At 43.8% G+C, this 22,065-nt stretch overlaps 1 protein-coding gene across 2 annotated transcripts in view; it reads right to left on the bottom strand.

The window, feature by feature from the left end:
• Nucleotides 1-10,537: 10,537 nt before the first annotated feature.
• Nucleotides 10,538-22,065, bottom strand: part of QTRT2 (queuine tRNA-ribosyltransferase accessory subunit 2) — a 50,391-nt gene continuing 38,863 nt past the window's right edge. The window contains exon 10 of one of the 2 annotated variants that reach the window (XM_066599338.1): nt 10,538-12,280. In XM_066599338.1, coding sequence (XP_066455435.1) covers nt 12,049-12,280 — 232 coding nt within the window. In that variant the 3' untranslated portion in view covers nt 10,538-12,048. Of the gene's footprint in view, nt 12,281-16,433; nt 16,738-22,065 lie in introns of those variants that run through there. The other variant, XM_066599337.1, reaches the window with a different exon arrangement.

Genomic DNA, 22,065 nt, shown 5'->3' with positions numbered 1-22,065 from the left:
TGTGTTAGAGATGTATATCTCAGCGGTATTATGGGTCAAGATACAATAATACCACCAGCTCTTATACATAGAGGATGGAACTGGCAAAACCAAGGTACAGACCTATCAGGGATGTCCACCCCCACAGGTCACAGGACAAGTACTGATTGCTGTAAACGATGGGGTCAGAGTTAAAGGAGGTTCAAAGTTAGTAACAAGCAAGGATGGGTTCATCGTCAATACGTATGCACCAAGGACCGGAGGATAAAGAGCTGGACCTTGGAATGTAAAAGCTGGAATGTAAAAGCTCAGGCAGATCTATCAAGGGTGGTTACCCTTAAATTAGTTTGGCGATAGCGGTGGCTCTGGTGGGAGATAGGGTATAAGAACAATCGGGCATCTGTGATGATCAGGAATGGGGACAATATTTCAGGCGGCTGACTTCTGGCTCCATGGTGGCCGACTATAGTGTAGGCTAGTCGGTCACACGGTGGTCTAGTTGTGCCCTGGCAAGTTGTTGGTGCCATGTGAACTCTAATGCATAAATACCCAGAGAACAGGGAGGCAGGTGAACTCATGGTTTCAGAAGCTGCTGAGCCCTAATGTAAAATCTATAATGCTTCATTTATACCATAGTACTGGTCCCTTTATGTGGGGAAGAAAGACCTTATGGACTCACTATGGTCCCAGGGCCTGAGTGTGGTCGCACCTTCTGCACTAACGTGTCATAAAAGCTTGGTGTTACAACATCCAAAAGTTGGAGGCACAATCCTTGAACAATGGTTGCAAACAGTTTTAGTCGCTGCTGCTGGCTGTTTCCTGTAAACTGGCTTGCCCTCTGTCTGTGGGTAAGTGTCCTCACTGCCATGGAGTCACCAGCTTCTTTTAGGGACCCTTACACCAGTGAAACCCCTCTTAATATCTTCTGCACCCCAACGTGTGTGGATTACAGGTATTGAGAATCAGGATTGTAAGCCTTTATGTTCTCCCACTCAGAAGTTGGCCTGGAGAACAGGAGAATGACATCTTCATCAATGCGCCTCCATCGGCCTCCCCCACTGTACTACAGGCGGATGTCCTATATACTCGTATAACGTTGTCACTGCCCCAGCCTATTCTCTGAGCTGTATGTCAAACTGTAAAGCTAAGCTGTTTAACCCTCTAGTCGCTGCAGGGTACTAACTGCGTAATCAGCTACCACCTGTAACACAATATATAGTATTCAAGCAGAAATAAGCAGTTTTGCATTAACGTTTCACATATCAGCAGGTTTGCACAAATTCGGTGGACATGCTTGCTTCCAGGTATCACACATTGACATTTATAGAGATCTAAGACTGGTTGTTGAGGAGCGTGGAGAGCGGTCATCTCCAAATCCACCTGTATTACAGTTCTCATGGTTTGAGCTTCAGTAGACATGACGTCTTCTCCCCAGTTTTGTGAGGTGTACATGACTTGCCCCTGCTAATATTTGCCCTTCTCTTTGGTGGCTCAATTGTCGCCCTTGCATTGCTACAGTCTTCATTAATTTGTGAGATAATTTAACATACCCTGCACACCAGATATCTGCTGTAAGAAAATTGTACATTTTTTCGCAAGATCACTTGTGCAAAAATATGTGGCTTTTGGGCCTTTTTTTCACCACCTTCACCAAATTTGTCGATTTTTACTCTGGCGGGTATATTACTAAGACCAGTGTGTGAAATACCAGTCTTATGAAATGTATCCCTAAGATCTATTTGACCAAAGAAAGTTGGCCATATCTTCCATATGTGGATGAGGTGGTGGAAGTGAGAGGAGAAGATGGAATGGACTACCCTGAGCTACCCCTCCCCACACACAGTGTTCACTCAGGGCACTAATCTTTCTAGCAGTTGGAGCTTAACTTTTCCAAATACCTAAGAAAAACATGGACAAAGGTGACAAAATCCAAACTGCTGTTCTTGTTGAAACCATTGCAAGCTGTATAACTTTGTATGCAATGAGCTCCCTCTAGTGGTGGCTTCAGGTTACACGAATTTTATCATTTGTCCATGTGAATCAAGGGAAGCAACTTGAGTAGGTCACAGCATGCGCCACAGTGTTGGGTCTGTCCTGGCATATGTGATATATTACACATTGTGACTCTTCCAGAGCTCTTGCACACTTTTGCTCAGATGTAATGGTTGGCTGCACAGTTACTTCCCAATGGAAGAGATTGAGACCCAGAAATGTGGAGGAGGTAAGTGTGTGGGAACTGCGTATGTCACTTTTCAAAGAACACTTTAATATATCGTTGCTGTTTTTCTCTTACTGCTGTCACTTTTCATTTTCAGTTTTCCATTGCTGTCAATTTTCCACTGCTACATGGAAACCATCAGCATGATGCTGTTGACAGGTTCGTTATTTTTACTATATGCCTCAATTTACTGTATGTATAATAGTTTCCTACCGTGAATGGACCAGATGGATTGTTTTATTTTCAACTTAAATGACTACCTTACACATATTCCCTGTTATTGTACACATCCCTTTTAGAGGTGGGGAAGTTACCAGCTCAAGGAAGGGGAGGTGCTACATGAACTCTATGTAATTATTAGCGGCTCATATGCTAATGAGAAATTAAAAATCCCCAGTTATTACAAGAGGGTCTATCTGTCCCAGAGGGTTCATGTAAAACCAAGTAAGATAAGCCAACAGCTGTTATCCTGCTTACTGACAGTTTCCAATTAGCATAATACATTACACAGAGATTGTAAAACTAACATATACCCTTCTTCTCTGAGTCGTAAACACCTGAACCAGAACACTGACGTGTTTTATCAGATCCCCTGTAATCACATTGCTACAGCGGATCGTCCGGGGACTATTGCCGTGACATCATCCTCTTCTGTATTCTGTCCACCACTTCCCATATTCGATATACAGGGGCCATTTTCAGTTTCTCATCATTGTAGCAGGATTTATAAAGCCAAGAAAAAGAAGTGAAATTGTATCTGATAAAAGAGATATATAATTATAACTTATAGTGTGATGATTATAGCAGAGTCAGTGGGGTCTCCCCTCTATGGGAGGACCACACATCATAGTCAGCAGTAGTCAGGACAAGGGTTTGGAATACAGGGGCATATACAGACACGTGTACATAGAAATATATATGCAGGCACATATATAGACACATATTCACAGACTATTGGACACAACTGCTCCGTATATCCAGCACCTTGGACAGATCAGCACTTGTTGGCCTCTATGGACGGACGAGGGTTGGGTGGCAGCATATAGGGAGGGGCTGTACTGAAGTCTTGGTCTTACATGATGTTGTGATGTCGGTAACCTTCCTGACCAAAGCAGTAACATCTGCAGCCCTTCCGCACATTACACCCGTCATTCATATATCCCAATTATAAACCCCCCAATATAAGGATCATTTGTATACCCGCTCTGCCTAGGACTGCCAGAAGCACACATTTTAGTGCACATTTGCTTAAACCCTTCAGGGACCTTTCACACCGGAAGAAATTAGTCCGTGCAGACATTTCTGTGTCACAATATTATTCCTATGAGGCTTGAATTCCGCACCTTAGGGCTAATGCCCATGGATGGATTTCTGCCGCGTTTCACACGTGGCGGAAATCCGCGCCATTATCTCGCAGCTATTAGGTTCTATTGAACCTAATAGCTCAATGTTCACACTGCGGAATTTTGCAGCATGAAAGAAATCGCGGCATGTTCTAATTGCCGCTGAAAAACTCTCGGCCATCTTCCATTGTAGTCACCACCGCCGCATCATGCGCTGTACTGCGCATGTGCGCCGGTGCGTCAGACAGGACTCGCACTGCGGATCTGGAGAGGTGCGTAGGTGCGATATTTCGCTGGCGGAGTCCGACACGGCTGTGGGCATGAGGCCTTAAAGATGAAACTTTTGTTTTTCTTTCCATTTTTGGTTTTTCTTCCCCTCTTTTAAAAAATAATAACTTTCATTTAACCATCAACGTAGATGTCTGAGGGCTTGTTGTTGTTTTTGGAGGGACAAGTTGTGTTTTTCAATGGTACCATATAATGTATTGAAAAACTCTTTAAAAATTCTAAGTGCCGTGAAATGGAAAAAAGAAATAAATCCACAATCTTTCAGTGCGTCTTGTTTCTACGGCGTACGCACTGCAACAAAAAGGACATGATAACTTTATTCTATGGGTAAACACAATTACTACAATACCAAACTTAGGGTGCGTTCACACGAGCGTGTTTTTGTGCGTACTTAGGTGCGTAAAACACGCGTGAACACAGCTACGTGCTTGTTATCAATGGAGCCGCGGCTGCTGCCAGCAGCTCCATTGAAAACAATGCTATGCTGGCCCCCTGCATTCTTTTTCAGGGAAGGGCTTTACATATAAGCCCTTCCCTGAAAAAGAAACATTTTAGTGCAGAAAAAAACCAAAAACGTAGCTCTCTGCCGCTGCCGTGACCCGCGCAGGCATGAAGCACACATCTGCCGCTGAGCCCTGGCAGCTGTCAATGGCTTTTCAGGGAAGGGCTTTATAAGCCCTTCCCTGAAAAACCTTTCAAGACAGTGTGAAAAACAACAAAAAAAATCATGCTTACCTGCTGCGGCTTCTTCAGCTGTCCCTGGCTCTGTAGCTCTCCGCTATCAGCAGGCGGGGGATTTAAAATCCCCGCCTGCTGGTAGCTCTAATTGTGATTGGCTGAGCGCTTTAGCCATTGTAAATCCCCAGCTGCTGATAGCTCAGCAGTGCTACAGAGCCAGGGACAGCAACAGAAGTCACCGCTGAGCCCTGGCAGCTGTCTACGGCTTTTCATTAAAGGGCATCATAAGCCCTTCCCCGAAAAGCCTTTTAAAATAGTGTACAAAAAAAAAATTGAATACTCACCTGCCGGGGCTCAGCTGCTGGCTCTGTAGTTCTGAGCTATCAGCAGCCAGGGCTTTAAAATCCCCGCCTGCTGGTAGCTCTGATTGTGATTGGCTGAAGCACTTCATAAGCCCGTCCCTGAGAAGCCAATTAAAAGTAGTGTAAAAAAAAATTTACTTGTCGGCCGCTGCTGTGTCCCCAACGGGAATGAAGAACACATCTGCCACATGCGGCAGATGTTTCCTTCATCCCCGCTAGTTAAAGGAATTCCCTGCTACTACACCTGCCACATCTGTGGCAGATGCAGCAGAGGAATTCTTCAATTCTCTACCGCAGCTGTCACACGTCAGCTGCGGTAGAAGATTCTGCTGCGGCAATTGATTTCAGTGAAGGGCTTTGAATATAAGCCCTTCCCTGAAAATCAAGTAAAAGTGTTTTAAAAAACAAAAAAAAATAGATACTCACCTCCCTTCGGCAGATGTGTTCTTCATCCCCGCGGGGGTCATGGTAGTGGCGGAGGGGTAAGTATATATATATTTTTTTTAACAGTAATTTTTTTCTTTTTCAGGGAAGAGCTTATATGTAAAGCCCTTCCCTGAAAAAGAATGCAGGGGTGCCGGCAGACCATTGTTTTCAATGGTGGAAACAATGCGTGCATTCCCTATGGTGCACGTATGTCCTATCTTTGCAGGCACGAACCTGCAATGTACGGACATGTGAACACACCATAGGGAATGCATTGTTGCAAATAGAAGCGTGTTTTTGTGTGTACGCTCGTGGGAACGCACCCTTATATAGTTTGGGTTTTTTTTTTGCTGGACTACTTTTATTTTTTTTCCAAAGGTATTAAATTTTTTAAAATTATTTTCTACCGCCATCCTCTGACAGCTATAACCTTTTTATTTTTTGTTGACATAGTTGTGCTCTGGCTCATTTTTTGCGGGACATACTGTAGTTTCTATTGGTACCATACTGGATTAAATATGACTTTTTTATTGCTTTTTATTAAGTGTTTTCCTGGAGTCGGGGTGACCAAAAAAGCGCAATTCTGGCATTGTTTATTTTTTTTCTGACGACGTTCACCGTGCGGGGTAAATAATACCAAATAGGTTTTTTTGTTTTATTATTTAGATTCTTGTATTATAAATATGGCAAAAGGTTTCTTTTTTTTACTTGAATTACATTTTATTTTTTTTAATAATTAATAAAACTTTTTAAAGCTAGTTTTTAGTTGTTTTTTTTAGTCCCCAGAGAAGACAGGAACTTGCAATGGTTTGATTGCTCCTGCAGTATGATATAACAACATTATACCATGATCATGGCTTGATAGGCAATCTGCAATGGCATGGCAACCACACAGCAACCCGTGATCTTATAGCAGTAGGCAATGCGGGACCCCCAAACATCAATTGGGGCATTTTAATGCCGCTATCAGAATTGACAGCAGCATTAAAAGAGTTAACAGCTCCAATCAGTGGTGTTGCTGATCAGAGCTGTTGCAGGCAGGTGTCAACTGTAAGAAAAAGCTGGCACCCACATTTTATGGCGTGGGGTCGACACCTTAACCCCCCCCCCCCCCCTCCATACATACCCGGAAGCTGCATGATGTAACTGTACGTCCAGTAGCGTTAAGGGGTTAAAATCCGCACGTCTTTACTTCAAAACCACAATGATTGAATTCTGCAACCGAGTTTAGGACATCTTGTGGAATTGTTGTTGCGGATATCAAGCACACAGGAGATCTAATTCTGCCATTAAAGTCTGCATAAAAAAGCGAAAAAGTTAAAAGCGCATTAAAATCCACATTAATTGTCAAAATCCACATCAGTGCTGCGTCCTGCGAATAATTCCATCCCGTGTGGAAGGTCCCTCAGGTTTGTAGGTTTCTAATAATACGCACGATGCAGTGTTACTGGTTGCACTCTGCTACATCCTCCACTCGGTCTTCCCCAGACTGTAACTTGGTACATAAGACAAATCATTCTATCAGCGCCGCCTTCAGTTTGGCAACAATTCCAGTTAGTGAAATCATTGGAGTTGCAGAACAGAATATACGTGAGAGACGCTGCCTGATAATTGCCGCTCTCAGACACAAGATCTCCGGGGGCCTGCGGGGTAACCTCAACAAGCGGCGCTCCCTGCCAGGAATGCCGCTTCTCCACTAGTCAACATTATTATGATCACAGCTGAGAGGCAATATTAATCCAGCTGCAGCCAGATAGCATCAATTACCACGGAACTCATCGTTATCTAATTACTCTATAAACCTCGGCGGTGGACGCTGCGATCTACGATACACCGGGAATTCCAGTAGCCCCCCCCCCCCCCCCATCCATCCAAAATCAGAAAGACGCTCAGTTACAATGAACAAGCCTGCCATGATGGGAGAGGCGTATCTGTGGGACATCTAGGTTCTCTCCAGGACTAAACATTAATATAACTGCCCCCCGCTTATTGAACCAAAAAGGAAACCTTAAATTGTGGACGTTGCAAATATTTAAAGGGCACCTGTCACCAGGTTCAAACATATTAAAGTGACCCTCCAGTCCCGTACAAACAAAGATGGCGGTGCCAGTTCTCTGACACCCTGTGCATTATTATACATCGATGGACTAAGACTCTACATGCTGCTCTGGCTGGTCAGCACTGGTCAATCACAGCAGATTGTTGTGTATTAGACCAAGGATGCATACTAATATACAGGGCGCTTCACGTAGTCAGAGAAGAAGTTCAGCCAACTTTGTCTGTCCATGACCGATGAATCACTTGAAACTGCCGCCATCAACAGAATAGTGAAATATTGCAGTTTCCAAAATGTATTTTGCTATAACTACTATAGGAAAGAAGGTTTTTACACTGACTTAGAAGGGGTTCTTTACGGTAAGAGCAGTGAAACTATGGAACTCTCTGTCTGAGGATGTGGTGATGGTGAATTCAATAAGAGTACAAGAGGGGCCTGGACACCTTTCTTACGCATTACATTATATGTTAGAATCATTAATAACTTCAGAAGGGTCGGTGATCCGGGATTATTCCAATTGTCAGCACCTGCGGCGGCCTGTAGTTCCCCCGACACCAGCCCCTCTAATGTGGTCTGTACCACCATTTATTACACCCTCCAGGGGGAGCTCGGTGTAATCAATTATTCCTTATGGCCCAAGTTAAACTTAACCCCTTGAGTGGCACGCCCGGAAATTTTCCGGGACGAGCTCCACTGCTCATAGCGACATAGCCCGGAAGATTTCCGGGCTATGTATCACTATGGGAGCTGCAGAGCACAATGCCACAAGCTGTGACAGTGTGCTCTGCCTGCACCTACCCACAAAGAACAAAGCAAGGGCTTTGAAAAACCAGCAGAAGATATTGCCGGCATATCGGCAATGTCCTGCTTTGTTTACAGGTTGCCATAGAGACCATCGGCTTGTCAGAAGCTAGCCGATGGTCTCTGTGGCAGGGAGAGCTGGTGCTTGGCTATCAGAGGACAGCTAGGTACCTGCTCTTAAAGCAGAGATCAGAGAAAACCTCCGATCTCTGCTGTGTTAACCCTTTACATGCTGCAGTCTATGTGACTGCAGCATGTAAAGGGTTGTCACTGCAGCATGTAAAGGGCTGTCACCATCGGACCCCCGGAATGTGATCAGGGGTCCTGATGGGTCCCTGTGGAAGTCCCCTAAAGGGACAAAAAAAAAAAAAAAGTTTAAAAAAAAAAAAAAAAAAAAAAAAAGTTAAAAAATTATTAAAAAAAAAAATTATAAAAACACTTGTCTCCCTTTACTTTGTAAAAAATCAAAAATACAATCACACATGTGGTATCCGTGCGTCGTAATGACCCAGAGAAGGAAGTTAATGCATTATTTAACCCCTTAATGACATGGCCCCTTTTTTTCTTTTTTCCCCATTTCTTTTTTTCCTCCCTCCTGTTTAAAAAATCACAACTTGTCCCGCAAAAAACAAGCCCTTATATGGCCATGTCAATGGAAAAATGAAAAAGTTATGGCTCTTGAGACGCAACTGCAAAACTAGTTGAAATTCAATGATTAGACCATTTTAAAAAACCTGCCCTGGTGGGCACGACAGGGTGGTAGGAAACCCGCCACTCAAGGGGTTAAAGGGGTATCCTGGAACTTTTACTATGGATGCCCTATTCTCAGCATACGTTATGGCCGGAAGTAAAATAGATGGCCTCACTCCCGTTGACAGCGGGCTAGATGCTTCTATTTCAAGGGTTGAATTCCGCAGCATAGACAGACATGTTGTGGACTTAGGATCTGCAGTGTTTTTCAAAAACGCTGTGCATATCTTGCGGAAATTTTTGAAATCTCCTCCACATGGGTTGTGCAGGAGATTTCATAGCCTTGTATGGCACAGAGTGTTAAAGGAGATGTCCCGCGCCGAAACGGGTTTTTTTTTTTTTAAACCCCCCCCCGTTCGGCGCGAGACAACCCCGATGCAGGGGTTAAAAAAACCACCCGCACAGCGCTTACCTGAATCCCGGCGGTCCGGTGACTTCAATACTTACCGCTGAAGATGGCCGCCGGGATCTTCTACCTTCGTGGACCGCAGCTCTTCTGTGCGGTCCACTGCCGATTCCAGCCTCCTGATTGGCTGGAATCGGCACGTGACGGGGCGGAGCTACACGGAGCCGCTCTCTGGCACGAGCGGCTCCATAGAAGAAAGCAGAAGACCCGGACTGCGCAAGCGCGGCTAATTTGGCCATCGGAGGGCGAAAATTAGTCGGCACCATGGAGACGAGGACGCTAGCAACGGAGCAGGTAAGTATAAAACTTTTTATAACTTCTGTATGGCTCATAATTAATGCACAATGTACATTACAAAGTGCATTATTATGGCCATACAGAAGTGTATAGACCCACTTGCTGCCGCGGGACATCTCCTTTAAGGCTGCAGAAATGCAGTCCAAAGCTCTCGCTCATGACCTGAAGGTTGTGAGTTCAATCCCCACGTGGTTCAGGTAGTTGACTCAACGTTCCATCCTTCCAAGGCTGGTAAAATGAGTACCCAGCTTGCTGGGGGGGGTAATAAATAAATTACCTGAAAGCGCTGCAGAATAAGTCGGCGCTATACAAATAACAAGATTTTTTATTATTATTTTGTCCTGTAATTGCTGCAGAATTTCCACAGGGATTCAGGCAGCGGAAATTCTGCATCATTCATGCCATGTGTGAAAGCGGCCTCAAGCTTTATTCAGATGGCTTTATATCCCATCCGTGTATTTGTCGGACAGCAGTCAGTCTGTCTACATCCAGTTCCAATGCTGTGCTGCCCAGAAATAATACTATGGGATAGCAAAGCGTTGGCATTCAGTGTGGCTCTGCCATGATGGGCTGCTGCCGGGACCAGAGCTTTACTTCTTTAATAGAGGAGCAGTAACTATGTGCCCCCCATCCCCACCACCAGAGTGCTTTTTTAATGGTTCTCAGAAGCACGTCCCGTGTACACACAACGACGGGCCGCAGAGGATATCGATGATTTTAGCATCATAAAAGACCCAACCAACCGCTGAACAAGCATTGACTCCTAAATCGGCTGATCGTGTGCAGCCCGACAATAGTGCAAGCGAGGCCAAAAACTTCCCATTACTTCATAATAGGGTGCAAGTAAAAAAATACCCATAAACTATAAGTCGTGGAGTTGAAGTCGCAGAGGCAGTTAGTCTAATTCTTAGATGAAAGCCCTTCACAGAGTCCTAAAAGATGAGACGTAACATTTTATTCTTGATTCGATTAACACCCATGGGGCACACTCAACTAGCCAAGAGGGGCTGAGCAGCAGGTCCAACGCCTTAGGAGAGTGAAGGCAAACGCTATATACAGACAAATATACCAAAAACTGGCCCAATACCCTACGCCCATCTGAAGCATTTGAATGGTACGACTCTGTATTGTGGCCTCAGAGGGTCTGGTCCGGGAATTGATTGTCTGTGCATTAAATCCTTCCTTAGACTTTCTAGCCTCCAAAATAGTGGAGATGCAGTTAGAGGAACCTATCTGATACCGGATACTGTGTGTGACAAAGTACTGTGAATTCTCACACTATGAAGCGTATATGACACCTGAATAATGACAGTTAAGGTGCCAAATTTTCAAGCTACTATGATAAGATCTTCGACGCGTTTCTCCGTGAATATCGCGGGTCATCAGAAAGTTTGCGAGCCTGATGATGAATATACAAAAGGTGTTATAAGAGTTAATCCCCCGAGGCACGCACTTGTTATCTGACGTAAAGTGCGTTTATGCTCGTATTATAAAAACAAATTGTCGGCCTGACAAAAATGCGTTGGTCGTATACTTGTTTCCCGAATAGAATAGGGAGGTGAAGCAGACAGCTAGGGCTCACTACTGAGAGGCCTATGAAGCTACCTCCCTTATACAGGAGTTGTATAGCCTCAGTAATAGCTCAGTCTCTTGTTATTTTCACTACTGTTGTAGTAATGCTCCAAGGATTGTAAAGGAGCCTTAATATAGGGTTACAGGACTAGGGGAGACTTATTTACACCTTACAACCGAGTGGATGAAGTCCTACTTGGTGTCTGGTGCATTAGATCCATAAACATAGATGGTAATAACTGGGTTAGGTATCCCTATTTACTGGCTGGAGTTCTTGCTTGTCTACCTATACTAACTACAGGAGTCAATGATAAGGCATTATTGCCATTTCCAGCAGAGTATCCCCCCTGAGACAAAGTATAAGCAATACCAAAGAAATAAATGGTGGCGTTAGTCCATGGTCTTGATGGTAGACCCGAGTATATCAACTGTAGGTTTTATCTTTTAGTCTACTCTGTGAAGGGCATCAATCCAGGAGTCATTCCCTTTTGTAACGTTATCCACACAGCCAACAGATGGGGGTAACAAGTACTATTAGAGGGGTCACTAAGTTTTCCATACACCTTGAAGGAAACATCATTGCACCATTAGCTTTTGCTCTGCTTAAGTCTCAACATTCTCTGCACTTTTGTATTTCTATTCTTGAACCAGGAAGATCCGGATGGACAGAACTACAGTAAATTGGGGAATGCTGCAGTGCATGGAATAGAAATGGCAATACCTACAAACCTGGGAAAAGCAAACAGTCCTCATTTTAAAGACACGGAAATTGCATAAATATTCACACTCCAGGGCCAGCATTTACAAAATCTCTTCTTCCAGTCAGTTTTATTATATTTGTATAGCAGCAGAATAAAAGGGGGGGTGAAATCTCAGGACGCCTGTCTCCTGATCATGTCCTTCAGGTCGGAGAGCTTTCCGGCACGGATCGCCTCACGCACGGATCGGAAGAAGCTGAAGTACTGTTGGAAGTTGTGTGTCATGAGGAGGATCCCGGCCAGCAACTCTTTGGAGGTCAGGAGGTGATGGACGTAGGCGCGGCTGTGGTGGCGACAGCAGTAACACGTACAGCCCTGAAGCAGCGGCCTGAAGTCTTCGCGAAACCTGCGTGATGAAGAAAGGGTTAAAATTATGCAGAGTCTTTCTATGTCTGTGTTACTGTGACGGCTCGTTAATGTTAATTTCATCCAAGTTCTACAAATTTTGCATAGAATTGGGATACAATTCCTTCTGGTTTTCAAGACATCTGCTTGCTGTCAGTGAATAGCATCGGCCTGGTTTACATCCAGAGGGCCCTGCCCTGTCCTGGCCTTATACTGCTCACAGCTGAAGGTCTGTTATAATTGTATCCAGTCTAGACAATCCTGTGTGAGGCAAATACATCAGCAGCACAAGTCTCCCCCTTGTCCTGATTATTTGCTGGACACCTTTCTTACGGCATCGACAGAATAGTGAAATATTGCAGTTTCCAAAATGTATTTTGCTATAACTACTATAGGAAAGAAGGTTTTTACACTGACTTAGAAGGGGTTCTTTACGGTAAGAGCAGTGAAACTATGGAACTCTCTGTCTGAGGATGTGGTGATGGTGAATTCGATAAGAGTACAAGAGGGGCCTGGACACCTTTCTTACGCATTACATTATATGTTAGAATCATTAATAACTTCAGAAGGGTCGGTGATACGGGGATTATTCCAATTGTCAGCACCTGCGGCGGCCTGTAGTTCCCCCGACACCAGCCCCTCTAATGTGGTCTGTACCACCATTTATTACACCCTCCAGGGGGAGCTCGGTGTAATCAATTATTCCTTATGGCCCAGGTTAAACTTAAAGGGGTATCCTGGAACTTTTACTATGGATGCCCTATTCTCAGCATATGTTATAGCCGGTAGTAAAATAGATGGCCTCACTCCCGTTGACAGCGGGCTAGATGCTTCTATTTCAAGGGTTGAATTCCGCAGCATAGACAGACATGTTGTGGACTTAGGATCTGCAGTGTTTTTCAAAAACGCTGTGCAGATCTTGCGGAAATTTTTGAAATCTCAAAAATTTCATAGCCTTGTATGGCACAGAGTGTTAAGGCTGCAGCAATGCAGCCCTAAGCTCTCGCTCATGACCTGAAGGTTGTGAGTTCAATCCCCACGTGGTTCAGGTAGTTGACACAACGTTCCATCCTTCCAAGGCTGGTAAAATGAGTACCCAGCTTGCTGGGGGGTAATAAATAAATTACCTGAAACCGCTGCAGAATAAGTCAGCGCTATACAAATAACAAGATTTTTATTTTATTTTGTCCTGTAATTGCTGCAGAATTTCCACAGGGATTCGGGCAGCGGAACTTCTGCATCATTTATGCCATGTGTGAAAGCGGCCTCAAGCTTTATTCAGATGGCTTTATATCCCATCCGTGTATTTGTCGGACAGCAGTCAGTCTGTCTACATCCAGTTCCAATGCTGTGCTGCCCAGAAATAATACTATGGGATAGCAGAGCGTTGGCATTCAGTGTGGCTGTGCCATGATGGGCCGGCGCCGGGACCAGAGCTTTTCTTCTTTAATAGAGGAGCCCCCATCCCCACCACCAGAGTGCTTTTTTAATGGTTCTTAGAAGCACGTACCCTGTGTACACACAACGACGGGCCGCAGAGAATAATGATTTTCGTGTCATAAAAGACCCAACCAACCACTGAACAAGCATTGACTCCTAAATCGGCTGATCGTGTGCAGCCCGACAATAGTGCAAGCGAGGCCAAAAACTTCCCATTACTTCATAATAGGGTGCAAGTAAAAAATTACCCATAAACTATAAGTCCTGGAGTTGAAGTCGCAGAGGCAGTTAGTCTAATTCTTAGATGAAAGCCCTTCACAGAGTCCTAAAAGAGAAGACGTAACATTTTATTCTTGATTCGATTAACACACATAGGGGCACACTCAACTAGCCAAGAGGGGCTGAGCAGCAGGTCCAACGCCTTAGGAGAGCGAAGGCAAACGCTATATACAGACAAATATACCAAAAAGTGGCGCCAGTACCTTACGCCCATCTGAAGCATTTGAATGGTACGACTCTGTATTGTGGCCTCAGAGGGTCTGGTCTGTGAATTGATCGTCTGTGGATTAAATCCTTCCTCAGACTTTCTGCAGTTAGAGGCCCCTATCTGATATTGGATACTGTGTGTGACAAAGTACTGTGAAGTCTCGCACTATGAAGCCTATATGACACCTGAATAATGACAGTTAAGGTGCCAAATTTTCAAGCTCATATGATAAGATCTTCAACGCATTTCTCTGAATATCGCGGGTCATCAGGTTTGCGAGCCTGATGTTAAATATACAAAGGTGTTATTTTATTAAGAGTTAATCCCCCGAGGCACGCACTTGTTATCTGACGTAAAGTGCGTTTATGCTCGTATTATAAAAACAAATTGTCGGCCTGACAAAAACGCGTTGGTTGTATACTTGTTTCTCTAATAGAATAGGGAGGTGAAGCAGACAGCTAGGGCTCACTACTGAGAGGCCTACCTTACTTATAAGAGATAGCTCTATCATGAGCCCTTATGCAGGTGTTGGATAGCCTGTGTGATAGATCAGTCTCATTATTTTCACTACTGTTGTAGTAATGCTCCAAGGATTGCAAAGGAGCCTTAACCCCTTGAGTGGCACGCCCGGAAATTTTCCGGGACGAGCTCCACTGCTCATAGTGACATAGCCCGGAAGATTTCCGGGCTATGTATCACTATGGGAGCTGCAGAGCACAATGCCACAAGCTGTGACAGTGTGCTCTGCCTGCACAGACCCACAGAGAACAAAGCAAGGGCTTTGAAAAACCAGCAGAAGATATTGCCGGCATATCGGCAATCTCCTGCTTTGTTTACAGGTTGCCATAGAGACCATCGGCTTGTCAGAAGCAAGCCGATGGTCTCTGTGACAGGGAGAGCTTGGTGCTTGGCTGTGAGAGGACAGCTAGGTACCAGCTCTTAAAGCAGAGATCAGAGAAAACCTCCGATCTCTGCTGTGTTAACCCTTTACATGCTGCAGTCTATGTGACTGCAGCATGTAAAGGGCTGTCACTGCAGCATGTAAAGGGCTGTCACCATCGGACCCCCAGAATGTGATCAGGGGGTCCTGATGGGTCCCTGTGGAAGTCCCCTAAAGGGACAAAAAAAAAAAAAAAAAAAAAAAAAAGTTTAAAAAAAAAGTTAAAAAATTATTTAAAAAAAATTATAAAAACACTTGTCTCCCTTTACTTTGTAAAAAAATCAAAAATACAATCACACATGTGGTATCCGTGTGCGTCGTAATGACCCAGAGAAGGAAGTTAATACATTATTTAACCCCTTAATGACATGGCCCCTTTTTTTCTTTTTTCCCTATTTCTTTTTTTCCTCCCTCCTGTTTAAAAAATCACAACTTGTCCCGCAAAAAACAAGCCCTTATATGGCCATGTCAATGGAAAAATGAAAAAGTTATGGCTCTTAAGACGCAACTGCAAAATTAGTTGAAATTCAATGATTAGACCATTTTAAAAAACCTGCCCTGGTGGGCACGACAGGGTGGTAGGAAACCCGCCACTCAAGGGGTTAATATAGGGTTACGGGACTAGGTGAGACTTATTTACTCTACCTAGCATGCACCTTACAACCGAGTGGATGAAGTCCTACTTGGTGTCTGGTGCATTAGATCCATAAACATAGATGGTAATAACTGGGTTAGGTATCCCTATTTACTCGCTAGAGTTCTTGCTTGTCTACCTATACTAACTACAGGAGTCAATGATAAGGCATTATTGCCATTTCCAGCAGAGTATCCCCCCTGAGACAAAGTATAAGCAATACCAAAGAAATAAATGGTGGAGTTAGTCCATGGTCTTGATGGTAGACCCGAGTATATCAACTGTAGGTTTTATCTTTTAGTCTACTCTGTGAAGGGCATCAATCCTGGAGTCATTCCCTTTTGTAACGTTATCCGCACAGGCAACAGATGGGGGTAACAAGTACTATTAGAGGGGTCACTAAGCCTTCCATACACCTTGAAGGAAACATCATTGCACCATTAGCTTTTGCTCTGCTTAAGTCTCAACATTCTCTGCACTTTTGTATTTCTATTCTTGAACCAGGAAGATCCGGATGGGCAGAACTACAGTAAATTGGGGAATGCTGCAGTGCATGGAATAGAAATGGCAATACCTACAAACCTGGGAACCGCAAACAGTCCTCATTTTAAAGACACGGAAATTGCATAAATATTCACACTCCAGGGCCAGCATTTACAAAATCTCTTCTTCCAGTCAGTTTTATTATATTTGTATAGCAGCAGAATAAAAGGGGGGATGAAATCTCAGGCCGCCTGTCTCCTGATCATGTCCTTCAGGTCGGAGAGCTTTCCGGCACGGATCGCCTCACGCACGGATCGGAAGAAGCTGAAGTACTGTTGGAAGTTGTGTGTCATGAGGAGGATCCCGGCCAGTAACTCTTTGGAGGTCAGGAGGTGATGGACGTAGGCGCGGCTGTGGTGGCGACAGCAGTAACACGTACAGCCCTGAAGCAGCGGCCTGAAGTCTTCGCGAAACCTGCGTGATGAAGAAAGGGTTAAAATTATGCAGAGTCTTTCTATGTCTGTGTTACTGTGACGGCTCGTTAATGTTAATTTCATCCAAGTTCTACAAATTTTGAATAGAATTGGGATACAATTCCTTCTGGTTTTCAAGACCTCTGCTTGCTGTCAGTAAATAGCATCGGCCTGGTATACATCCAGAGGGCCCTGCCCTGTCCTGGCCTTATACTGCTCACAGCTGAAGGTCTGTTATAATTGTATCCAGTCTAGACAATCCTGTGTGAGGCAAATACATCAGCAGCACAAGTCTCTGCCTTGTCCTGATTATTTGCTACAATGTATCAGTGCAGGTGACATGTATCAGTCTGACCGTTCAGCTCATAGATGGATGTCTACACTAAATACAATTGTAACAAGGACTCATCTTTGAGCAGGACTAGATCGGGACAGGTTTTCAGCCTTTGAATGTGAAGAATGTTCCCATTTACTGACAGCAAGCAGAGATTTTGAACTGTGTAAGAAAAATGTAGTGGAAAATTGCAGAGCAGATAATCACAGCAATATAGAGTGTAAACAAAAAGCCGGATCCAGCGCTATCCCTCTATACTGGTGTCCGATACTGAAGTAACAATAGTGTACTTGAATAGGAAGTCATGGATGTGCTACACAATGGTATGAGGCACACGGCCCCTGGGGCCCCGGAACACGGATCTTAATTTTGTGATGTGGCCACTGTAAGAGATTTAGAGAGTAAAACCCAATTGCAAAGTTGAGGAGCAGCATGTGAGAAGTCTGGTGGGAACGCTGCTATGACCAATGTAAGGAAAGCGTACTGGAAGTGGGCGCCTCCTGCTACAAAGTCATCCATGGTCGTCTGCAGACTCTGATACCGATCCACGTTGAGTCACTGGAATGAACACTGGTCCAGTGATGGCTCCACATATGTATCGTAGCAGAAGGAGGCCACTTCCAGCACGCTTTCCTTTTTTTTTAATCAGATCATCATTATTTAAAAAAAAATTATATGTATATATTTATTATCTATGCATTAATATATACAGAAGGCAATTAAACAGATCCTCCCCTCCCCCAACAAAACTTACTTAAACAGAAAAAAACAAAACCTGACATTATAGACCAACTCTTGTCCACCTTCTTGCCTCTCCCCCTAGCCCCCCTCCAGATCCCATAAACTTTAGTACGGTACCGCTATACAACCAGCATTCAATATTAACTATCCACTTCTATAGCCGACCATTGTCTCCAAATTTCCTCAAACTTGGTCAAACAGCCTCCTTTCCAAAGATATAACCTTTTCTATTCTTGTGACAATTCCCCTACTATCGGAGAAATACTACCCCATGGCAAAATTCACACAAACTTACACAATCCCAGACCGTATGCATTAAATGTGAACCATCCATATAACAGTTCAGAAAGGCTGAGTCTAATCTAATGCCCATATTAAACAGCTTTAATGGAGTCCGATAAACTCTATGCACTACATACCACTGCGATACTCGCTGACTCTCACATAGAGATATCATTGGGATCACACAACAACGCGGCCCGTTTATCTTCACTAATTTAGCCAACATCTTTTTCCCTTTGCAGTAACTGGTAAAGAAAGCATCTGTCTATATAAATAAGATTTTAACCCTTCGTAGCTCCAGAACACCCAAGAAAATCCACCAAAGAGTGTTGAGCCGTAAGCACAGATACTGGCCGGCCTGAGCAGCAAACGCAAGTCATAACTGAAGGAACTGGAAAGAATAACGGTGGGGAACATCATAAAGCTCTAAATTGTTCAAAACTACAAAAAAATACTTCCAGAATTAACCTGTTCCAAAAAAATTAATTAATTAATTAAAAAATAATTTAAAAAAAAAAAAATCACCCCTCTCTTCTCCCATGGTAAAAATCCCTCAAAATTAAAAACATCTGGCAATTTAGGTTTCCTCCAGAGGGGTTGTATATACCGTGTTTCCACAAAAATAAGACAGTGTCTTATATTAATTTTTGTTCAAAATGGTTTAACTTTTTTACATGTATAGCTGCCTGGATTCTATTTAAATTGACTTTTTAAAATTAACTGTTGTTAGCAGGGCTTAATTTTGGAGTAGGGCTTATATTTCAAGCATCCTCAAAAAGCCTGAAAAATCATTTTGCATCCTCAAAAATTCTGGAAAATCATGCTATGTCTTATTTTCAGAGTATGTCTTTTTTCAGGGAAACAGGGTAGTAAATCCATCTAGCTGTAAAATCTGCTAAAATTTATTCCACAATTTAGTTATTCAAATTACTGTCAGATAAGAATCACCTTTTTTCTCCTTTCACCCCTCTTTCGTATACCATTATAGGGGGGCTACAACCTGTCATTTCAGAAACCAATCTACAATTCAACCCCACCCCATTTCTTTCCCCCCATCCCTTCAACTGTTGCAATCAAGATGCAGAAAAATCCATTTGGAATTGCCAGCCCTCCAGACCGTTTATCCCTTTGAAGGGTCTCCAATTTAATTCCAGCTGTTATATAATATCATATGGAGTCTAAAAAAATATTGTGATGGAACCCAAACTGGAGAGTTTGTAAGTATATAAAGGAGTTGTGGCATCAAAACCATTTTGATAAGATTTCCCTTGCCAATAAATCGACAATGGGGGACGATTCCAAACCTTAAAGGGGTTAACCGGGGACATAATGTTACACAAAAGCTTGCAGCAGTAAAAATTACAGACTACATACTCGCCCTTCCGCACTCCCTGGCCGCTGTAGTCTTGCCGGTCCCCACTAAACTTCACTTCCGGGAAGGGAGTAATCATAACCTAACACTGAGTCACATAAGCGCTGCAGCTATTCACCGGCTGAAGGGAACCAGTGATTGGCTGCAGCGGTCACATGGCTCTTTTGTCAGGGACTCCCTGCTGCCCGTAGTGAAAACCAGCGAGACGACAGCGAGCTCGGAAGGGCGAGTATGTATTCTGTGACTTTACTGCTGCAAGCTTTTGTGTAACATGATGTTCCTGGATAACCCCTTCAGGGTGGCTACCCACTAGCGTTTGCGAATTTGCTGCGGTTTTTTTTCACGAGTCTATCCGGCTTTCTAATGTTAAAAACGCATTGCGGCAAAATCGCAATTTACCACGATGCAATTTTAACATTAAAAAGTCCCATAGACCCCTGGAGTAAAAAAACGCTGCGAATTTCGCAGTGAAAAAGAACTGTAGTGGGTAGTCACCCTTACCCTTATCTTAAAATGTTTGTATCAATGGAAGCAAATTGGCAGAAATGAAGTCTTGAGGCTTAGAAGATACCACAACTCCCAAATATTTGAATTCCCTCACTATTTGAAGTTATGTATGTTCCAAAGAAAAATCCCAAACCTCCTCCAATTAACAGTAAGACCCAACATGTTACCAAATCTATCAAAATTAGACCTAATAGGACACATCGATTTACTCAAAACCGCCGTGTACAACAACAGCTCATGATATAATGAGACATATTCCTAAGTTTCTCCTTACTGCCAAACAACTATATCAGGCGATTGCATTATTAAACCAGCCAAGGCCTTAATTGCCAAAGCAAAGGGAAGAGCAGACAGAACACCCCTGCCGTGTTTCCCTCTCTAACCCAATCCGTCCGGAAATACAACCATTTACCCTCACTCTTGCATCGGCTTTGAATAAAAAGCAGTTTAACCTATGCCAAAAATTTCTCACCAGAGCCCATCCTACGAAGAGCAGCCCATTAATAATCCCGCTCGACGCTGTCAAAAGCCTTGGCAGAATCAAATTAAAAAAATAGCCCTGCTCCCTACTGACTCGATGGTCCGCCTGCAGATTCAACTACAGCCTCTTTCAGTTTATAACGGTTGATGAGTTTGGCATAAATCCGGGTTGATCCTCATGTACTAAATGAGTCACAACTAGAGATGAGCGAGTATACTCGGTAAAGACAATTGCTCGAGCGAGCATTGCCTTTATCGAGTACCTGCCCGCTCGAGATGAAACGTTCGGGTGCCGGCGTGGGGAAGCGGTGAGTAGCGGCTGTCAGCAGGAGGGAGCGGGGGAGAGAGAGATCTCCCCTCAGTTCCGCCCCGCTCTCCCCCGCAGCTCCCTGCCCGCCATCGGCCCCCGAACGTTTCATCTTGAGTGGGCAGGTACTCGATAAAGGCAATGCTCGCTCGAGCAATTGCCTTTACCGAGTATACTCGCTCATCTCTAGTCACAACCAAAACTAGTCTGCTTGCGAGTACCTTCACCAGTATTTTCACATCAGTGGTCAACTGAGCTTTTTGTCGATAAGAATCAGGACAAATCCTTTCTTGCTTTAGGAATTCAGACAATTACATCATCTCTCGCGGACGGCGGAGTATACCTTCATGCAAGGATTCATTAAAAAGCGTTCGTAAGGTGGTAGAAACATATCCTGACGGAGTTTAAAAAATTCATTTGGAAGGCCATCAAACCCAGGTGGACCTTCATTAGGGAGCGCTGCTACTGCAGCCTTGATTTCATTCAATGTCGAAGGAGCCTCTAACATCACTCTTTGATCATCAGACAAAATTGGTAATTGCACCCGAGCTAAATATTCATAAAGATCTTAACGATCCACGCTTAGCTTACAGGCATAGGAATGTTTAAAATAGAGGAGAAACATCTCCAAAATTTCAAACTCCCCTATAAGCAAAGAATTATTGGGCCTTCTTAATACTGCTACATGAGATGATGATCCCTGTGCCCTAAGAGAGGCCAAAAAGTGACCCCTAGCTTCCCCCTCCTCAAAGATCTTCCGCTTCATAAAAAAGACGCCTACCTTTTGCAATACCTCTCACATCATCAACTGCGCCCCTTACCGATTTATTTCCGCCTGATTAGTGGGGGAATGTACATACACTTGCTCTGCTTTTATGAGTCATTGTTGAAGAGCCCTAATAGCATCCTGAGATTTAGGCTTATGTAAACTAATCTTCTGTATATAATGACCCCATATAAATGCCTTCACAGCATCCCACACTGCAGACACCGAGGAAGACCCAATATTATACCAAAAGGACTCTAATAAAGCCCCTTCTGTTCTGGCACTGCCATCAAGCAAACTTAACCAGAAGGGATTTAACTTCCAAATTCTTTCCAAACCCAATCCCCTATTATTAATTGTCAACAAAGACAAAGTGGAGAGTGATCAGACAGTTTACTCTACAAACATGGGAAAGCATAGATGGAGTGCCAATCGGGAGATATATTCTAGAAAGGGTGCTATGTGAACTGGAATAACAAGAGAATTGTGAACTTCTGGGTTTCTCAGCCTCCACAAATCATATAAACGTAGTTCCATTAA

Source organism: Eleutherodactylus coqui, chromosome 4, assembly GCF_035609145.1.
Source record: "Eleutherodactylus coqui strain aEleCoq1 chromosome 4, aEleCoq1.hap1, whole genome shotgun sequence".
Classification (NCBI taxonomy): domain Eukaryota; kingdom Metazoa; phylum Chordata; class Amphibia; order Anura; family Eleutherodactylidae; genus Eleutherodactylus; species Eleutherodactylus coqui.
This window is presented reverse-complemented; position numbering and strand designations above follow the sequence as displayed.